The sequence below is a fragment of the Struthio camelus genome, chromosome Z (genome assembly GCF_040807025.1).
Source record: "Struthio camelus isolate bStrCam1 chromosome Z, bStrCam1.hap1, whole genome shotgun sequence".
NCBI classification, from domain to species: domain Eukaryota; kingdom Metazoa; phylum Chordata; class Aves; order Struthioniformes; family Struthionidae; genus Struthio; species Struthio camelus.
This window is the reverse complement of record NC_090982.1, coordinates 28,583,365-28,602,828: the sequence shown is the minus strand read 5'-3', so window position 1 is coordinate 28,602,828 and position 19,464 is coordinate 28,583,365. Positions and strand designations below refer to the sequence as shown.

The 19,464-nt window shown below is 38.0% G+C and overlaps 1 protein-coding gene across 5 annotated transcripts in view; it reads left to right on the top strand.

Moving 5' to 3' along the window:
• Window positions 1–19,464, top strand: part of LOC104152058 (protein prune homolog 2) — a 143,636-nt gene that overhangs the window by 37,235 nt on the left and 86,937 nt on the right. For all 5 annotated transcript variants that reach the window (XM_068927079.1, XM_068927077.1, XM_068927078.1 and 2 more), the window contains exons 5-6: window positions 5,978–6,130; window positions 8,527–8,621. In XM_068927079.1, the coding sequence (XP_068783180.1) occupies window positions 5,978–6,130; window positions 8,527–8,621 (248 nt within the window). The remainder of the gene's footprint in view (window positions 1–5,977; window positions 6,131–8,526; window positions 8,622–19,464) is intronic.

Genomic DNA, 19,464 nt, shown 5'->3' with positions numbered 1-19,464 from the left:
TTTCACCTTTGAACAAACTTAACCTGCTGTTCTGTGGTCTAAAAAAAAAAGTCAGGAGAAAAGATGCATCCATGCAAAACTGAGCATTATTGATTTAGTCAGTTTAGTATTAAAGGACTTTCTTTTTCAGCTGAATGCTTTCCTGGTATCTCTGCCTCCTCTTCGGACTTGCTATATGTTAATTCTACCCTTGGGCTTTGAATAAAACCCGCTCTGAGAGGCATAGTGTTGTACAGTCATATTTGCCTTAAGTTAGGGCTTGTTCTGTCCCTGGCTTTGAGCCAGAAGCAAACAATTATAAAACCTGCCAGAGTCTTGGGCCTGTATTATTTTATTTCCCCAGAGATGTTTACAAGGGGACTGTTGCCAAACTCAAGATCCATTAAACTGCTGAATCATTACATTTTTCGTTGCAGCCAGCTGGCAAGGATGTGATTCCAAGCGCTCACTGTCAGGTACCTTGGGTCAGCGCACTTGCAAAAATGCCTCCTTATGTTTATTTGTATAGAGCCTTGAAGGATGCCACAAGGTGCAGACTGCAACGTGTAAATACAGATTTACAGGAAGACAGCAGTGATATTTGTATGTGAATCTGCTTTTGCTGATTATGGGTTGCATTTCTGAGTCCTTTTTGTGCCCTGTTGGAACAGTCTGACTTTCAGTAGAGAAGATTAGTTTGTTACTCTAGCCACTCAGGCTAATGTTAAGAAATGCCCTTTTAAGGACTTTGGGAAGGTTGCCAATATTTTTTTGTTGTTGTTCTATCCTGTATATCAGTCAGATGATTCACATGTTCCCTAATTGGTGATGAAATGCATCCCTCATATATTTGTGAGAAAGAAGGGAACATTTTAAATGCCACCAAACACTGTCGTTATTTTGACTGATATTTTTCTTATATATGGAAGCAGTTTTCTTGGGGGCAACTTACCCGAAAGATTACATTTTATTCCAGCTTTGTGGCTTTGCTGTTAATTACCATGAAGGCTGCTTGCTGGGTGGGTGTTTTGTTTTGTTTTCTTTTGGGAGGGAGGTATCTTTCCATGAGGCGCTGATGGCTCTCCCTTCTCCCTATCCTTTTATTTTATTTCCAGGTCATAGATCAAAACCTTGACAGGAGAGACACCTGTATTTTCATTGTACTTTTCCTTTCAGCCACGGACTTATCATTCAGGAGATGCTTGTGCTGTTCTTAATGTTTTCCCAAAACGACTTCTGCCTTCATTAGATCATGTTTAATATTAATGCACAGCAATTGCTTTTGGCAAAACTAGTGCTACACTTCCAAACTGCTTTGCAAAAAGAATAAAACGTACATTGTTTTTTAAGAGGCCTAGCCTACTTTCTAGTGACCTCTCCCTAGGAGAAGATATTGGTAATGCGCTGTGATATACACAAGAAATAATATTGAATCTTGTATTAGCTATTATAAATTTCTTTTTTTGTCTCTCTCTGCTCGTCAGCAGATGGAACAGCTTCTGCAGTGCTTTCAGAAGCCCTGGGGGAGTTGCACCAGCACTCAGTAAAGTCTGCAGGAGATTTCTGAGCCCATGTATCTCTTTTACAGTGAATACTTACAACAGAGCACATGACTAAGTGGACTACAGACCTTTGGTCAACGAAAAGTACCTTGAGTAAACTGTTTTTCTGAACTAGCTGGAATCTTAATCCTCAGAGGGAAGCTGAGGAGTCCAGCATCTCAGTGATATGCAGAAAAGACCTTTGTTTCCTGCTGATGAAAGCATAGTGTTAAAGAATGAAGGAGGAATAAATGTTGAGTTTAGGGATTGCTGACACCCTGTTAATTTGAGAAGGCTCCTTCTCTTCCTTTCACCTTAGTAAAAAAGCTGGCAATTGCAAGGACTGCAGTGTTGCTGTGACAAGTGGAAAACTTAGCTTTAAAAAAAGCTTTCAAAGATGTCTGCATATGTTGAGGCACTATTTCAGAAAAGACTACATTTCGTTCTAGTATTAAGTGATAAATTCCTGAATCACTAAGTTTGCTGTCCCACTGGAGAATGTCATGCCTGATCAAAATATGCAAAGAGGTCATCCCTGAGAGGAACTGAGCAAGGAAAGACCAAGGCTTTGTGTTAGATGCTGGAGCGTACTGCATGTTACAATTGTATGACTTCTTTCTTGATTTTATAACTATGCAGTAATGTGCGTGTCCCACCAAAGGAAAGATCAAATCGAGGACTGGCCTTCCCAATGAAGAACCCCAGAATTTGTTGTACGTATGACAACAAGAGACAGATCCAAACTGTTACCAATAGAGATGCATGGTGGGCTGCTGTGGTATGTCCTAAGCAATCTGCCCAGTCTTTTGACTGGGGAAATAGATAAATATTGTACAAGTCCCCTCTCCTCAGTCCATGCTCTTAGGAGATTTAAGCTAGTTTTACTAGCAGAAACAATGCTGCTGGAACAGTATAGTGGAACTGTTGTGGTGTGGAAGAAGTCCAGGTGCCATTTTAGAAAAGGAGTACTCAAGAGGATTTCTCAGTGCTGCGTGACTGGTGTGATTGAGCCAACTGTCAAACTCACAGCCAGATCCTGACCTGGCTGTTAGACCCTGTCTTGGTATAGTCACTGCTTTCTGCTGCCAGTTCTCCTGATTTCCCACACCTGGAGAAACACAAAACTCTCTCTCTTCTTCCTTCTCTCCTCTTTTCTGACTTGTCTTCCTATACACTTTTGCTTGGCCCTAGAAAGCCTGGGTCACACTGGGCCTGGGACAGGTTGATTTAATTTGATGGCCCAGCCCTGAACTACGCAGTAGAAGTTGTCTCTTCTGGATACAGTCTTCACTTGTTTGAAATACTGAAATAGAAGAAAAGACCAATAATCTCTTTTATGTTGTTGTAGTAATTTGGGATTTGATTCAGGGAGAGACAAAGGAAAGAATGTTTTACTCAAATTCTGAGGCTCAGAAACTATTTTCATTTGGCTATTCTTGTATAGCTGAGCTTTTATCATATTTTAGGAAGGATATAGTTCTGCATTCATCTTACAGCATAGTTGAAATCCAGAATTGATTGGGTGGTGTAGTTGTTCAATTTGTAATCAGTCCTGTAATGAGGTTGAACTGATATGTAGTGTATGGAATTAAAGTGAATCAGAAGCTGCTGGCCTGAAGCTGAACCCACTCTATAGTAGTAATTTATTTTCTAGTAATTAGGTATACCCAAAGCCAAACTGGTGCCATGTTGATTTGGAAGTGGTGAGCTTGACTGGATGTACAGCTCATGCCTCTCATTTTACTGCATTTTCCAGTGTGTTTCTATTCGAGGTTTCTCTGCTTGGTCTGCCTCAACACCCTCTGCCCCCACTGCCCTTCCCAGTTTTGGTAGAGATTTGACACGTTCTGTGTTTGAAGACCTGTGCAGATGGATAGACTGCCTGTCTCATTCTAGTGCTGCTGAGAGGCTGTATGGGATATGCTGCACCCTCTCTGCAGCAGATAACTGTGTGATACTTTGAGCATGCATTGTAGGTCCAGTACTTCCTGCAAGAGTCTTATTTCCTTTGTGTCTGCATGGGTAAACCTCCGTTTGCTCCTGGGTGGTGGGGGAAGAAGGCTACTGAAAAAGCAAAGATTGCTGCTATTAAAGTAATTCACGTAACCTGTTCCCTAAGCTGCCATTTTTCCAGGTGGAGCTCTGAGGTGGGAGCGAGCTGTGGGCCAGATGAGTCGTTCTGGTCACTGACCTTCCCAGTGTAGGGGCAAGAACGTGTAGCACAGGTTCTGGTTAGAGGTGGGAGCAACTAAGGGATGCTGTTAGACGAATTAACCTTGAGGGCTGCTGGTTGAGAAACTTGCTTTATATGAAAGAGACTTAGAAAATAGGCCTGACTTGCAAATGTGAATAGATATAGCAGTTATTTAATGGGAGACATCTGATATCTGCTGGTTGTGGAGCCTTGTTTTGCATACATAAGTTTATGACATTCAAAATAAAAAAAAAAAAAATCTGAACATTTGGGCTCGTATAGATGATCTTCATTCAATCTGTATTTCTTTAATATTTTTAGTACTATCACATAGGGCAGAAACATTGTCTGAAAATGAAGATAAGACTGACATAAATCGAAGAAAAGGCAGAATATTGGAAGTTATCATATCTGTAACAGAAATCCAGAATGGAATTCTTATGTCTGAATTTCCAGAATTTAACATCTGATGGGGAGCAGCTTTTGGCTTGTTAAGTGGTAATCTTAATAAGATTAATTTACAAACAAGTATTTCGTAGGTATAGTTTTTGACTTTTCTGTGTTTAAAAAATGACTCTCGAAGGATTTTTTTTGATTTTAATAGGTATCAATCCATTTAATTTTTGTTTTTAATGTTCTAGTTCTTGCCTAATTATCAGGAAAATGGTGATTTCGGTAAATATCGGATGCTACAGTAATGTTTATGGTTTGTATATTTTATTATCCTGTCTCCACGTTAACACATCATGCCAAATTTATCCCTTGTAGTAATAGTAATCTATGTTGAACAGTTGTAGTGTATTTGAATTATGTTTCCTAGGTGAGATTGTTTAGTACACACAGTATTTGTCTAATAAGGAAGTCTATGCTTCGATCTTCTGTTCCAGACTGCTGATCGCTGGGGCGCTATTCCGTATGAACCTATCTTTATGCCTCAGTGGCCAAAGGATCGGCCTGTCACGTTAGGACGAGGGAGGGCACTTCTTATTCTAGTCAGTCTAGTGAGAGTGAGGGTGACTATGCAAGTTTTTCTTTTTCTCTCTTGGCTGTAACAACTGTCTTTGGCTTGTAATAACTAATACTATCATTGTACTGGTTTCCTTATGGATGTAGGATGGTGCAGTAGGGTCGTATTGTTGTATGAAATCCTTGTGCGCTATACAATGATAAATAATTTCAATGCTGAAGTGTAAATTTATTATCCTTAATTTAGTGTGAGCAACTGGTAGTGAAGGTTATCTTTGCATGTTTTAGTAAATGGGATCCCAGCCTCCTAGGAGTTAAAGGGTGACTGTAAATCCTCAATCAGGAACCTTTAACATCCAAGATGGAATAAATGGAGTAAGTTAGTGTCTGAAAGTACGTCAAGCTCACTTCTGTCTTGTAAGAGCATACTAATTATGGTGCAATTATTTAATGGACTATGTTTCTTTTGACTTTTAAAATTTACTGCATCATTTTGTTTGGCCCAATGTGCTGTGCTTTTTTTCTGTATTCGTTGGCACAGAATCGGCTAGAGTCTGTTGCACTGGAATGGCCAATGACTCATGTGACTTCCTATTTCTAAGGTTATTCGTAATGTCCTTCGTGAGTTTTATTTGCTGTATTCAAGGAGATTTTAAAAAATATTGGGAATAATTACCATTAGAAATCCTCACTGGGTGCATTTATGAAGTCAAGCACATGAAGTAACAAAGCTCGTTTTCTGAAAAGTATAATTGAAGTGAAAACAGTTTTGTTTCTTTGGATTCGGGTGATGGTAACTATTTTGATATATTTTTTTTGTGCATATTAGCAGTTCATTGCTATGTCTGTAAAAGGAAGGTTAGCAGTATGGATTTACCATTTCCAAGCTTTCAGGCTGCCTTCATTTTAGAGTTAATGTAACTTGCCAATTCTCGGCCTAATGCTTAGAGCAACAGCCTTGCTCAAGCCCCTTGAGACCTCCTGCTAGCTAGTGGGCATGCTGCAGAACTGTGTAAGGTCTGCACAAACGTGCTGCACGCTGTGACTGTACCGGGAGCAGCCAGTTAGCTGTAATATAGGCCCTGACAGGCCACCCAGTTCAGGTTTTAGAAACTATCTTCACGCTTGGAGGGTTTTCTGTGTGAACAGCATTTAATATCTAATTCAGTGAACTCATCAGTGGAAATAGGCTTCAAGAAGGAAAGGACTTGGATGGTGATGAAGTAAACGTTTTTGATTCTCTGGTACCTCTTTGCTGTTTACAGGAGGTATTGATTTTTGTCTTTTAATGTTTCAGGAAGCATTCTCTTCAGGTGCATGTCTTTGGAGCCTGAGAGAATTACAGAGCAGCAGGAGAAAGTGCTGTCAATTCTGGAGGAGAAGTTCCCAGATCTACCGCCACGGGAGGAAATTATCTCTGTTCTCCAGGAGACTCAGTTTAACCCTCAAGGTAATGCAGTTTACTTCCATTTTTCAGATATTTTATAAATTTAATTATGCGCCTGCACCTGAATAGTTTGGCTTGTTATTTGTGGTGAGAGTAGTTGCAACATGAGAGCTTTCTTCATTGACAGTTACATGTAATGGTAGTTCATTTTGAATTAATGGACTGACAAGGTGAACCATGGAATCATGTTTCTGAACTTCTAAAATAGTCTTATATTGCTTTTACAGATAAAGTAAACATTAATTTATTTCACATGCTTGTTTTTACAAGTACATTTCAAATATTTGTGGTGTTGAAGTGGGACCCAATACAAGGCATAACCACTGTGTCCGCCCATGTGTAGGGATTGTGTTGCAATTACCTACATGGTATGGGAGTGGCTATTATCTTCTAAACCTTCCCAAATTTATTGAGGCTTCAGCTATTAAGGCTCTGTATAGATAAAGTGAATTTGACTTCAAACTAAGGTTAAGGAAGCAGTGGGAAAATCGTACTTCTCTTTCATTTCCTTCTGCTAGAAATGACTGAAGACATTTGTTGTTTATTCAGCAATCAAAATTGGAAGTGTTTGAGCCCGAAATTTGATAACAGGTTTGTGAAGGGGTGCTCTGAAGGCATGAAGAAAGTTGTTCAAACAAAGTTTTTCACACTTTATTAAATGACATCCGCTACCAAGTCGTTACCAAAGAGTGAATTAGTGAGCTGTTTCTCTATTAGATGAAACAGATATGCACAGAGTCCGTGCAGGCTTGTAATCTATTTTTATCCTTCTCTGTCCACCCATCCTGAGAATGGTCTCATCTGAATGCAGACCTTCAGCCTGAGGTGGCTGTGCTGGTTGGTGGCTGGGAATGAGATTTGAGCTTCCGTGGCGCTCTTCTTCAGTGAGTTTGCAAGCTAAATTTGTTGAGGGCCATAAGTCTGAAGTTGCTTAATGCCACATGCTGCCCATGTGAGTTACCCTAATATCCAATAAAAAAACTTGGAAAAGGGTACATAACAGACAGATTCAGTCTGCATGGCATTGATTGCCAAACCATTTTTACATACCCACATGACCAGGGCAACTTGGTAGACACCTTTTTTTGTTTTACTGCTGCTCTTTGTTATGCATTACGAGATACATATTTAGCACTGCTTACATCTGCGTGGTATTTGCATTAGTAAGATGGTGATGAATTTCTGAAGTTTTTTTGAACCTGATGAATATTTTGCTATATTTAATTGGTATTCCAGGCAATACTAGGACAACTCAGCATAAAAAGTTTGAGGTTTCACACAGAAATAGTGATTTACTGGCTTAAATTCATGAATTCATTGGTTATTTGAGGCTCAGTGGGCTGTACCCCACACAAAGGTCTACTGGCTGCATACAAGTGTTTTTAAAAGGCCAGACTCATAAATATATTGAATATTTGAGCGGCAGCCAGTTCCTCTGTCATTAGATTGAATGCAGTAGCTGGACTCTATACAGGAACAGTAAAGAGCGAATTCGTTTGTTTGGTTTAAGTGTGTATTTGTCTGCTTCTTAAAAAAATCACTCATGCGAACACGTTCTTGGATGTTGTGCAGGTAAGCTTTATGATTCTGTAGACATTTTAGGTGCCTGTCTACGCTGAAGTAGGTGGCACAGAGCTTTGTTTGTATGGATATTTGGCGGTTTTGTCTATAGTTTTAATGTTGTCCTATGACCATGTTTCAAAATGTCATAGGTATTTATTTTAAGAGTCCTTACAGTATTTTGGACAGATATCGCCCATTAGAGGAATTTAACCATGTGCGTTTTCGATATATTGCATTTAAGCATAACACATGTGATTACAAGATGAAGCAATTCCAATCTTACAGTCTGCTCATGACAATACGTACTTCCATTTCCATGGTACACATGCATTTAGTTGGTTAATTCACTGTTTGCTTTACATAGAAAGAACCCACTGGTGTTGGTATCAGGGATATCAGAAAGACTGAATGACTTTATGTTTTAAAGATATGTTAAGTGCTTTGCCCCTGACTATTTGATAAATATGATAATATAACACTTGTGCTTTTCAGTGTCTTACTCCTTCTGGAAGTATTTCGTAAAAGTGACATAGGGATGGACTATATGCATTTATCAACAACTAGAATTTAGTGCCCTTCAGAAATGCGAGTGTTCACACAGCTTCATTGCAAGAGACTTAATTCTTCATCCTTTGCTCTTTGTCTTTAAAACACTTCCTTGCTTAGAAAAATACCGCTGGAAACATCGTACATGGATATATTAATGCTGGTTTTACTTTTCTCATAGGATGTCCAAGCAGAAGTCTCTACATTAAGATTTCAAGCTGTGCTCATGTTATTGTGTCTGGTTGGCTGTAGGTACTTGAGTGTACTGAAATTTTTTTTTTCTCAAACAGGCATAAGTATTGAGGAGGTTATGCTGAAGGATCTCAAGGAGCTTTCAGATGGAGAAATCAAAGTAGCAATTAGCACGGTGTACATGACCCTGGAGGTAAGAGGAAACGTAAGCAACATAGTTGGCAAACAGCCCCATGTCATAAGGAGATAGTTCTTTAACAGAGATTGTGAGCCACTTGTTTTCTCAGAACTATATGTGAGCGGAATTTTCACTGATGTAATTAATTTTGAGAAACGCGGTAGCTATTTGTGGTCTGACTTTCATTGCTACGCATAAGGTTATTTGTTCTGGTAGGTCTATACCATGATGTGTTAAAAACAACGGCACTGGCAAATTGCAGTCTTGGGGTGAGTTGAAAGTGTGAGCTGTTCTCTCATACCTCAGTAGGTAGTTATGGGCTCGGACTTGGTCCTACCTTTTACTTGCATCAAGGCATGCAATTTATACAGCTGCTCTGTTACTCTCTCAGCTTTATATATCTTCTATAAACCTACCCTGAAAGTGTTAAAAAGAGAGTGTATTTTGGTTATAAATTACAACTCCTGCAACGCTGGCGAGCAGGCTTTCAGATTTACTCATTAAGTGGCTGTTTCTCCCCATATAAAATTGGAATTTATCTGTCTTGTTTGATAGTTATCATTGTCACATATATGGACTGACCTAATCTAAATGAAAATATTGGTAGAATCAAAAGAAGCTAGATGGGGCAGAAGTTCCTCAGATTTTGCACTTTTTGGATCAAAACTGTAGACTTCTCTTAACGAGAATCACTGAGGTGTGCCACTTGGATTTTCTTTCTTGACCAGTCCGAAGCATTTTACAACTGCTTAGGGAAAAGTCCTGTGTAGTATGTTTTCTATCATCATTTCGAGACAATTTGTATTACAGATCTCAGTAGCTATATGCTATATGGCTATTTAATTGAGGTAGATATAAATAGTACTGGCTGTTAGGTTAAAATATTTGTTTAGTTCATTGAATAAATATGGAATGGCAGTGTTACTTCTGCTGGGAGTTTACATACTGATACACTGATTAATCATGAGAGTAGGTAAACTGAGGCAAATCTCAACAACAGAGAAGCACTTTTACATAGTATATCTTTGCAATTTATGATTTGACAATTTGGCTGGAAGCCATCCATTCCTAAGTAGTTGACTTGCAAAACAAGTCATCTTATGCTTTTGCATGTAACTTTGAAACTCTTTTTTTTTAACCTCAAATGATATTAAAGTAATCACGTGAGTACTTCTGCATTGTTTATTTTCCATGAGAGTTCTTACAGAATATTTTTTGTGATGCATTTTACAAAAAAAATAAGGTGCTTCTGAGGTTGAAGGTATCTTTGGTGCAATCCAGGTGATAGTTATTCACAGATTTCCACTTTCTTTTATTCAGTAAACAATGCAATCTAGGTAGCAAAATGTCCAAAAATGAAGTAGGTTAGTCTCTCAATGCCAGGCAGACTTCACCAACCATCAAACTGCTTTATCAACCCTAATTTTGCTCCTGAAATTATTCTGAGGTTGGGAGAAGCGTGGATGGGGGAGGAGTGTTGTAAGATAAATCCCAGGAGGAGGAAATGGGATTTTTTTTTTTTTTTTACATTCTTAATAAAATCTTTTTTTTGTTTGGAGCCTCTGTCTTTTATTCGGTCGGTTTCAGTGAATGGTAGACACACTGGGCTAGTAATTAGGAGCTAGCTTTAGCATTACATCTCCTTTTTATTTATTTTACTTTTAATGTTGTTTAATAGCCAATGTAGAGTGCAAGCCTTGTGTTCTACAGATTTAAGCTCCTGGTAACTCTAAACACAGTTGAGCTCATCTTTACTACTTTGCAGTCCTATTTAATGAATCATAGCCTAAAACTTGTATTTCTTTTTGCTGCCGCTCACAAAATACATTTGATGGCAGTAAGCTTTCATAGATCTAAAAGCTGATAAATTTTCAGGTTCTTTTCAGTGACTGTGGAGCATTTGATGCTGGTATACTGTCGATCAAGGAGTGTCAAGATTTGGTGGTCAAGCAGTAACTTTCACAGCTGTTTTTGTTAGGACTTACCTAGAGGCCATTGTGAAAGGAAAGGAGGTTCAACGGCATGTGAACAAAATAAACAATGATCAGAGCTTTACAAAAGTTAGATAATTTTTGATCTGTTAAGGAATTTTGTTACTAGCATTTTTAATGGGATTTATCTGGGACGTATGGATATGGTTTTAATCTTTACAAAGTCACGCGTTGTGCCAAAAGGACTCTTAGTTTCACTGTTGGACTGGAGATTAGTTTTACTGCACTTTACTCAAACGTTTTCTGAGCTCTGTGGCTTAACTAAGACAGGACGTTTTTTGCTTTGTTCTCATTAGTGGCCAGGGATAGTATGGTCTGCACCGTGGTGAAGCAGATGGCCTGTAAAAGTGTTCTGTGCTAGTTACTTCGTGCTTTGTCCAGTATTGGAAGCATAGTACACGTAAGGGAATTACAAACAAATCAGCCTGGACCTGAGCCTCTACTCAGTTTAGATTTCTGTTATGAACTCAGTGTATACAGAGACTTTAATAGATTTCAGGATTTTCTCTAATAACAATGATTATAATTTGTTATCCATCTACTGTCTGCTGTGCAGACAATACTTAAACGTTAAGGGAACATGCAGTGCAGGCTGGCTTTGTTGCAGGCGTTGGATCTTTAATGTGTTTGCTTCTTCAGAAATCTCACAAGGTCATTTTTTACATGAACAGATCTGTAAAAGCGTCTTTCATCGAACTGTTTTCTGTGGCTTGGATTATTTGCTTTGGTTCAACGGTCCGATAGCATTTGTGGTTCTATCAGGTAGGTGATACTGCAGTGACCAAACATGATGATTATATGATTATACCTAGTGCAGGTAGAGCGTGCTGTCCACGCACCTACATCTCCCTCTGCGTTTGGTGTGTATCATGAACAGGAAAAGCGTTGTAGCTGAATATTCAAGCTCTGATTTCGGTCATCGTTTCACAGTAGCAAAGACAGTCAAAGATCAGTAAGTTTCATACTCTAACAAGTGCCACACCTCAGTAGCACGTACTCAGGTGACTCTAGGCTGTTTTTAAAGCTGTTTTATGGTAAGTTTTACTAATTTTTATTAAAAGCAGGTTTTTACTTACCCTCTATTCCTGAGAAGCTCTTATTGGCCAAATCTTGACCTGCAGCTGACTTCCCTTCCCTTCCCTACCACTGATTTCTTATGTTAGATAAATTGCTTGTTGTCTCAGTTTCCTTTCTGTCGCTGAGGATACTAATAATTTATTTTATAAATATTCTGTGAAGGTAAATTAGTTGAAGTCTGAGATCTGTTTGGTCAGATATGTTGCTGTAGACCCTGTTATTTTTACTAGTAATGGTACGATTTTCCTGCTATCTGTAGGAATTGTTTCCAAATCGTTTGGTGTGGTATAAAGAAGGAAATGGTGGTAATGAATGAGTCAAGTCATCAGTTGTAAGTTAGGGCTCATAATTACTACAAGTACTATTGCATGACGATAGTCAGAAATTGAGGACGCATGTAGATGCGCTCCTGCTGTCCAAAGCTTCTTATGAAGGGAGATGTAAATTAAAATAATAGTTATGCAATTGATGTACATACTTTATGTGTATGCACAAATAAAGTTTATTTGTATGCACACATTGTTAATCAGCAATGTGTGATTTGGATCCATTGTCTGTTGGCTTAGATCAACTGACTGATGTCTTTCAAGTGTCTCGATAAAGGTGAATCAGATACTAAAGAAACAGAAGGTGTTAGCGGTCAAAGCAGGGGAGGCATTTCATGCAGGTGAGTTCAGGTTTCTGTGAGAATGTGTGCTTGCAGCTTTGCATTTCTGAGATAACTACTTTTTGCTCAGGGCTTCTTGGATTTAAGCGGCACTGAGATTGTAGGTTAAAATCAGAGGTGACCTGAGTCTGTGATCTAATTCACACTATTTCACTAATTTCATATGCATGGCAGCAATTTTTTTCAAGAAAGGGAGAGAAGAGTAACAGAGCCCAGGCCATTGTTATTTTTCTTGTCTTTGCAGGAAGGTTTCCTTAAGTCATAATAATGATTACTCATAGGATATTGTAGCAAAATTCAGTGCATGCATTGCAATTAATTTTATTATATTATGTTATGCCCTGAGAGTATATTTTTGCTTGTTCTCTACTGGAATTCTCTTGGAAATGAGAAAAAACTTCTCAATGTGACTTTTTTCTCCCTTTTCCTGAGAAATGAACGCTTAGCTTGTAAACTGAACTCTCCATTCTTCCCTTTCATAAATCTAGTGTGCTGGAAGAACATACAGGTTTCATGAGTCTTCAGTTTAGTTCAAACGGCTCATGATATTGAAACCTGATAATATATTTGTTGGACTAAGTCCTTAATCTTTTGATTCTTGAAAATTCATTCTAATTGCTCACAAAACTGGCGGTAACTTAGGGAGATGGCAAATCAACTTTCTTCAGGGGGTATAGTATCAAGGCAGTCAGTTGAAAGTAGGGCTAATAGTCCGTTATTGTCTGCCACTGATTGTTAAAGTTGAGGGAATAAATATGTTCCAGGCTGCTGGGAATATCTGAAGACTGACTGATCTGTTGAGATACTTGCTCATATTTCTGACCACAGTATCTCAATACTTCGTAAGGATAGTTTACAGATTGTGAGAAGACAGCATGACTTGCTGAATACATCCTGCTGGTGATCTTACCAGAGCCAGGTGTGTCCTAAGAAAGGCTATTGTGGCTCGGGCAGCGCTGGTTTTGAAGCCCTACTGGGAGGTGCAGGCTGTACAATTTGTGTTTAAAGGTTGGAGCCACCTCTAAAGGGGTGCCAACCAAGAGGGTTAGAGAAAATGTCTGAGCCTTATTGGAAGCTGTTACCATGCATGGAGCTGCCCCAGAAAAAATGAACCTGCGAGTTCATGGTGGCACAGTGAGGAGGACTGTCCTTAGTTGGCATCTAGTAGTCCAAATAAGTTGAGGATGGTACCTAGGAAAAGCTGTGGCTCATGTACCAAGTTCCCTCCTTATGGCTATGTGTCTTAGAGAAGCTCACACGGACTGCTACAGCAAGTCTAACTCAAAAAATTTAAAACGGTTTGGGGGCCCAGTGGATCTGCTTCCTAATGAATAAGTAGTGTGATCTCAGAGAGCTGAATTAATTTTCAAATTATTTTTGCGAAATATCTTAAAATTTTGTTACTAGTAACAATATGGTGTACAACTACGCTTATTTTGACAGGTTTGTATGCTTGTTATGAAGAGTTTTTTTTTTTTTTTTTTTTTTAATACTTCTGGGAAGCAAAACGAGTAACTGTCTCAGCTGGAGTACATCAAATGCATGCAGGTGGACTACTGCATGCATTTAAATGAGACTGTGACATGTTTGTTTGAAAGGTTGAACTTCTGTTGTCTGTAATGATTGGACTGTAGTTTTGTATTTGGGAACTTTTTTCTTTCAGGATAAATACAAACATATTTTGAATGGCATCAGATTGGTCCGTGAATTTGTTTTTAATGCTAAAAGCAAAACAAAAGGGGAAAAAAAACCCAAGTAAACATGTTAACATTTAATCTTCTAGTAATGGAACTGAAAACAAAATTCACAGCAACTTACAGTGGCAGTGCTGTTCGGGGATATTTTTCTGATGCCTGTTGTGAGAAGTTAGGGTATGTAAAATAAATGATGTATGGAGCTGTAGGAACGCGACTTTTGCAGACTACCTTATGTCTAAGGAACATTAAACATAGGGTTCTCGTTTAGCAAATAAATAACCATTCATTTCAATGGCTGCATAGTCTGGACTTTTGTGCATATTTTTGCAAAGATGAGAAGAGGCCATTAGGGATTTAATATAAAATAAATCGCCAAGGGGTCTTCTTGTAGTCCTAGTCTTTCTGCCACATGGTGTGTCACTAATGTGCATAAATGGGCTTAAATGAATTTGTTATCTGTATTACATTTGCAGTATGTATATATTTATATATTATTTTTTAATTGTATTTAAAAATAAAACATTAAATACATCATTTCTGAGAGTTGAAAACATATCATTTGTAAATAAATTAACCTTAATTAAGGTCTTAAAATGTCAGTGTGTGAGATCTGCCTGTAGGTAAATTTGTAACATACAGAATACACAAAGCTTAAATATACTTTCCTTTGCTTTTGTAGAAGTGTTAAGAGAGTTGAGTCATCACCTTATAGGACTGAGTGGTGCCGTCTAAGATACATTAATATAAATATCATACTTATGTTTAAATGTCAGAGTCGAGGGTTCTGGAAGACGGGAGCTGTTCTATTGATGCCTCCGGTCAGATTCGGTAGCGCAGTTGTAATGAGTACAATCCAAGGTGGGGAGAGCTGAGGCAGGCCTGCTGAATTCCCTGTTGCAATTATTTATTCAGCTCTACAGATATGAAAGGCAACTGGTAGGAAGGCAAGGAGGACCTTCGATAATGCTTAAGTACTTCTTAACTGGCTGACGTGAAGTCGAATGGCAGCAACAGTGACATTGGTTATAATGATTGCCAGTATTGCTTATAGTGTTAAAATGAAGACCACATCCCTTCCAGAAGATGTGCCTAGGCTCAAAGGGGTGATATGGGCTAAAGCTCTCCTACTCGGTGAGATGTATTCTGCATCAAGTCATGCAGGATATCAGACAAGATGTTTACTAAGGTCTTTTGGGATGTTTTTAAAAAAGTGAGTTTGTAAAACTGGCCAAGACCATTTTATTTATCAGTAAGTCCAACTCAGCCTGTGCTTAAAGGTGTTGTGGTAATGACTTATTCAACAGTCATTTTTGCAAGATGTGTTTGATTATACTACACTACTATCGTCAATCATGGAATAAAGCGAAAGCATCAGAGTTCCTGTACGTGCAGCATCTCTTAAGAGCGCACAAGGTGTACAGTGAGAGCAGTTTTGAAACAGTATATGTTGACATGATTTGGGAAGTTTTCAGTTTCAGTGTCCGAAGAAATTAGGATCCTGAGACTTTCCATCTGTTACGTTTTTTTGTGGCATCTGGTCTGAATTCGGCCCATGTTGTTGTTTATTGCTTTGCTTGTGCTGTTTTTGGGTCAATCTTGCTTCAAAATTTAATAAATAAAGTAAGATAAGATAATTATTGAATGAGTGAACATATTTACATTAGCTTATTCTGTTAACATTTACAGTAAAAATGTGCTTGTGTTCACAAGTGTGTTGTTAAAGATGAACCATTTTCTTTCATATCAGTTACAGAATATATTTTTTCTGTACATAAAATAATTTTTGAAATACAGTTCTATAATATCCAATATTTCAACTAAATAAGTATCTAGAGTATCATTATTAAATTACATTCTTGAATTCTACAAAGCTGCCTAATTTATTATTTGCATACTCTTCAAGTTCTTGTCCATAGCATCTCGGCTCAGCTGTTCATGGGGCATAGACATTGACAGCAGGAGGTGCTGTTTTGAGAAATATTCAGCATAAAAAGATATTTTTGTATGAAATATCATATAATTCTTATATCAATGTAAACCTATTTGGACATTTAATATTTTAGTATCTGGCTGTAATGCGTGATAATAAAGGGACCGACAATAGTGTTTATAGCAATATAAATATTACTGAAAATTTGAATTTCATTTTCTGCAATTTAATGTATACTTTCTTCTTTGCTACTGTATGGGAAACCACCTAATTAGAATGTTAAAACTGTTGGACCAAGATTACAAAATAATTTAAGCTACAAGTAAAATGACTTCTTTGAAGTTTGCTGTGTTAGTCTTGCATTACTACAGAAGACAGCAGTTCTAGCCACAGGGAGAGACAGACAGATACAAAATATTTCTAAGCAAATGTCTTTTTCGGTGACTGGTTATCTGTTTTTCATTTAGAAATTAAAAAGTTTTAAATCATGCAGTATTTATTTAGAATAGTGATATTTTGATGCAGTAAAACAACAAAATATATCTACTGGGCCTTGAAATCTTAATTTTGCTTCATCCATGCAAAGCATGTGCTTACCTTTTAAACTAGGACTTGAGTGAATGCTTATTATTTGTAAACACTGTGATAACCTGTGTTATTAGCACACACCATTGCATTTTATACCTTCTGCTGCATATAAGGACCCCAGTCCTGAAGCTCTTAACCAAAGATGAAGGAATGTTTCTGAATTTTGAATCAGATCAGATGCTCTGTAAGTTGTTGTTGTTCTGTTTTATTTTTTCCAACATTCGTGTTCTCCTGCTAGATGATAACTAGGCAGTTCCTTTCCCAAAACCCCACGTATCTGAGTACGCTCTGAGGCTTTCTTGGAAGTCAGGCGTTGTGTCTGAGAACTCTAGGGTTGCTTTGTTTTAATACAGGGGCCAAGATAGACAACATGATTCAAGTTGATCATGTTTCAGTCCTTTCTTGAATTCAGAGTTTCTGGGCACACTTAATCTTCCGCCAGCCATAATTCGACATAGCAGTGTAACTTTTCTTCCTCTCTTTGTAGGACATAGATAAAGTTTTTCTCAAAAATATCACTGCTTGCCTATCCAGAGTTATTCATCACTTTAGTACCCCTCTGACAACTAAATGCATTTTTCATCACACAGCTGCCGCATAAATGTTATTCATCAAAAAAATCCGTTCTCCTGCAGCTCCATAAGCTGGATTGTTTGTGTAAATTTTGTTTTCTGTGTTCAAGTGAATACAGGTTAAGTCTAACCTGCAGCTCTTTGACCGCAGAAAAGCTGAAGTTCAGAACTCCTGTGTATGCTGCAATTATTACAATACTTTTTGACTAGTTTTCCTGTACTGTCCAGGGTTGATGGAAAAAGAATCGAGAGAAACTTCCTCAGAGGTAATTTACACTGCTTCGGGGATCTTTTTCATAGGAAGTGCTATTGATGAGTATCTTATTTTTTAGTCCTGAAAGCCACCCCATTTCTGAATAATTACACTTTTATCCAAGGTCACTAAGTACAGTTTGAATGTATTGGTTATGAACGAAAGTATAGGAAGTATTCAATATCTCAGGTTTTTTATCATTTCTTTTTTCCCTAAAAACTGCTTTGTTTATTTTTACTTTTTAAAATTACTTTTTGTGAAGAATGAATCTCAGTAATTTGGATTTGATAACCTTTTCCGTATTTGTGATATGATTAATACCGAAGTCATGCTTTGATGGGAAATCTAGCTATAGAGAGATTTTTATTTTTCTTGTCAGCGTAATTCTTCTAATTTTACACAAAGCCACTAAGTTCTCTTCTTATTGTTTATATAAAAGAAATTAGGACCAGATACTTTCTTTTAAATATAATTATGCCGTTCCCAATCTTCACTTCTGTAAAACACAAATTATGAATCTGAATAAGGGTTGTTCAGTCTTTTGGCACAGGTCAAGAAGGAAGGTTAGGGGTAGAATCAGAAGGAGAATCTGGCAGAATCCTGTGTTTTGATTACCAGATGATTTTTCCTCTTTCTTTGAATGAACAATTAAGCCAGCTGAAAATTTCTCCTACCCTGGATTCTACCTTTGCCGGCAAAATCCAGTAATTGGTATCTGTTTATTGCCAGATCTGGTTATTTTTCTAGAAACACAGACCTCGCTGCTAAATAGTCTGTAATGTGGTTGCATATCACCATTTCTGTGTTACTATTGTTTTTGTCTTTTTCTTAGGCACGTTTCCAGTAAGCTGTCTTTCAGAAAGCACAGCTCTCTAAGAAAAGACTTACAGGAACACAAAGGTAAACAGAATCAACAGGGAATCTTCTTGCAGTCTTTTTCTTTGCCCTTTTTTTTTTTTTTCCCTCACTGCAAGCTTGCCAGAGAGATTAGTCTGCAGTCTGTGCCTAGATTCTACACCCAGAAATTGATTTTTCCAGGTTTCACAGATGCCAGACATCTGTGTTTGCTGATTCGTTTGCTGAGTGTTTGTTACAGACTAGAAGGAAAAAAGGTTGGAATGGGTTAATTTCATACCCAAATGAGAACTGTTAGGTCAGCTCTTCAGTTGACAGAACACCATGGATTTACACTAGCTGTAGGTTATATAATCTAAAGAAAGGTGCAGGGATGAATTTGAATAAATGACAATTGTCCAAATGAAAACATTATTCAGTGAACCCATGTAACTGTGCTTTAAAACCAAAAAAGCTTGACTGAAAACTGTGTGTAGTTAAGCGTTATCTTTTGTCTGGTTTCATTGTACACTGAATTATATCCTATTGGAAATATATTATTTTGGCTTTAAAAGTTTGCTTATCTCCTCTTCCCTTTACAAATAGCACTAGCAGGGTTGTTTCTCAGCATTTGTTATTTAACAAGACTTTCTAATAAAGGGACTAGAAATAATTCAGAAACAAAAATGTAATTTCTCTTTTACATCTCAGTAGAGTATTTGCCATATGGGTTGCTCAGCATCACACTCTCAGCAGGTCTAATTTATGGTAAACACACAGTGAATATAAAAAAAGGCAACGAAAATATTAATATTCCCTCCCCCCTCCAAGTTTTTTTTAACTGAACTAGACCTACTAAGGTTCAGTGCATACAGCTTGAGCATTTAGGTGAGTTTATACGTATTTGCACCTCTGCTGAGAGTTTTTGAAGACTGAAACTCTGCGTTTCTCTTGTCATGAGACTGATTTGTGGGTGCTCGCGTGGCAATGTGGAAATGCTGCAGTGTGGCACGCATGGCCCCAGTGCCATGTTCTCCCCATGAAGGGCAGTTGGTGGAAGCGTCACTACTCTTGCTGTGGCGTGGGGTGCTTTAGCTTTTCCCTGGGACTCCCTCCATAGGAGCAGCACTAGCTGAGTGGCTGTGTTGATGCTCTGGTCCACTGCTAGGATTTGGAACAGGCGAAGACAGATACTCTGAATTTTTCTCCAGACTTTAAAACCCGTGGACAGTCACTGCATCCATGTTTT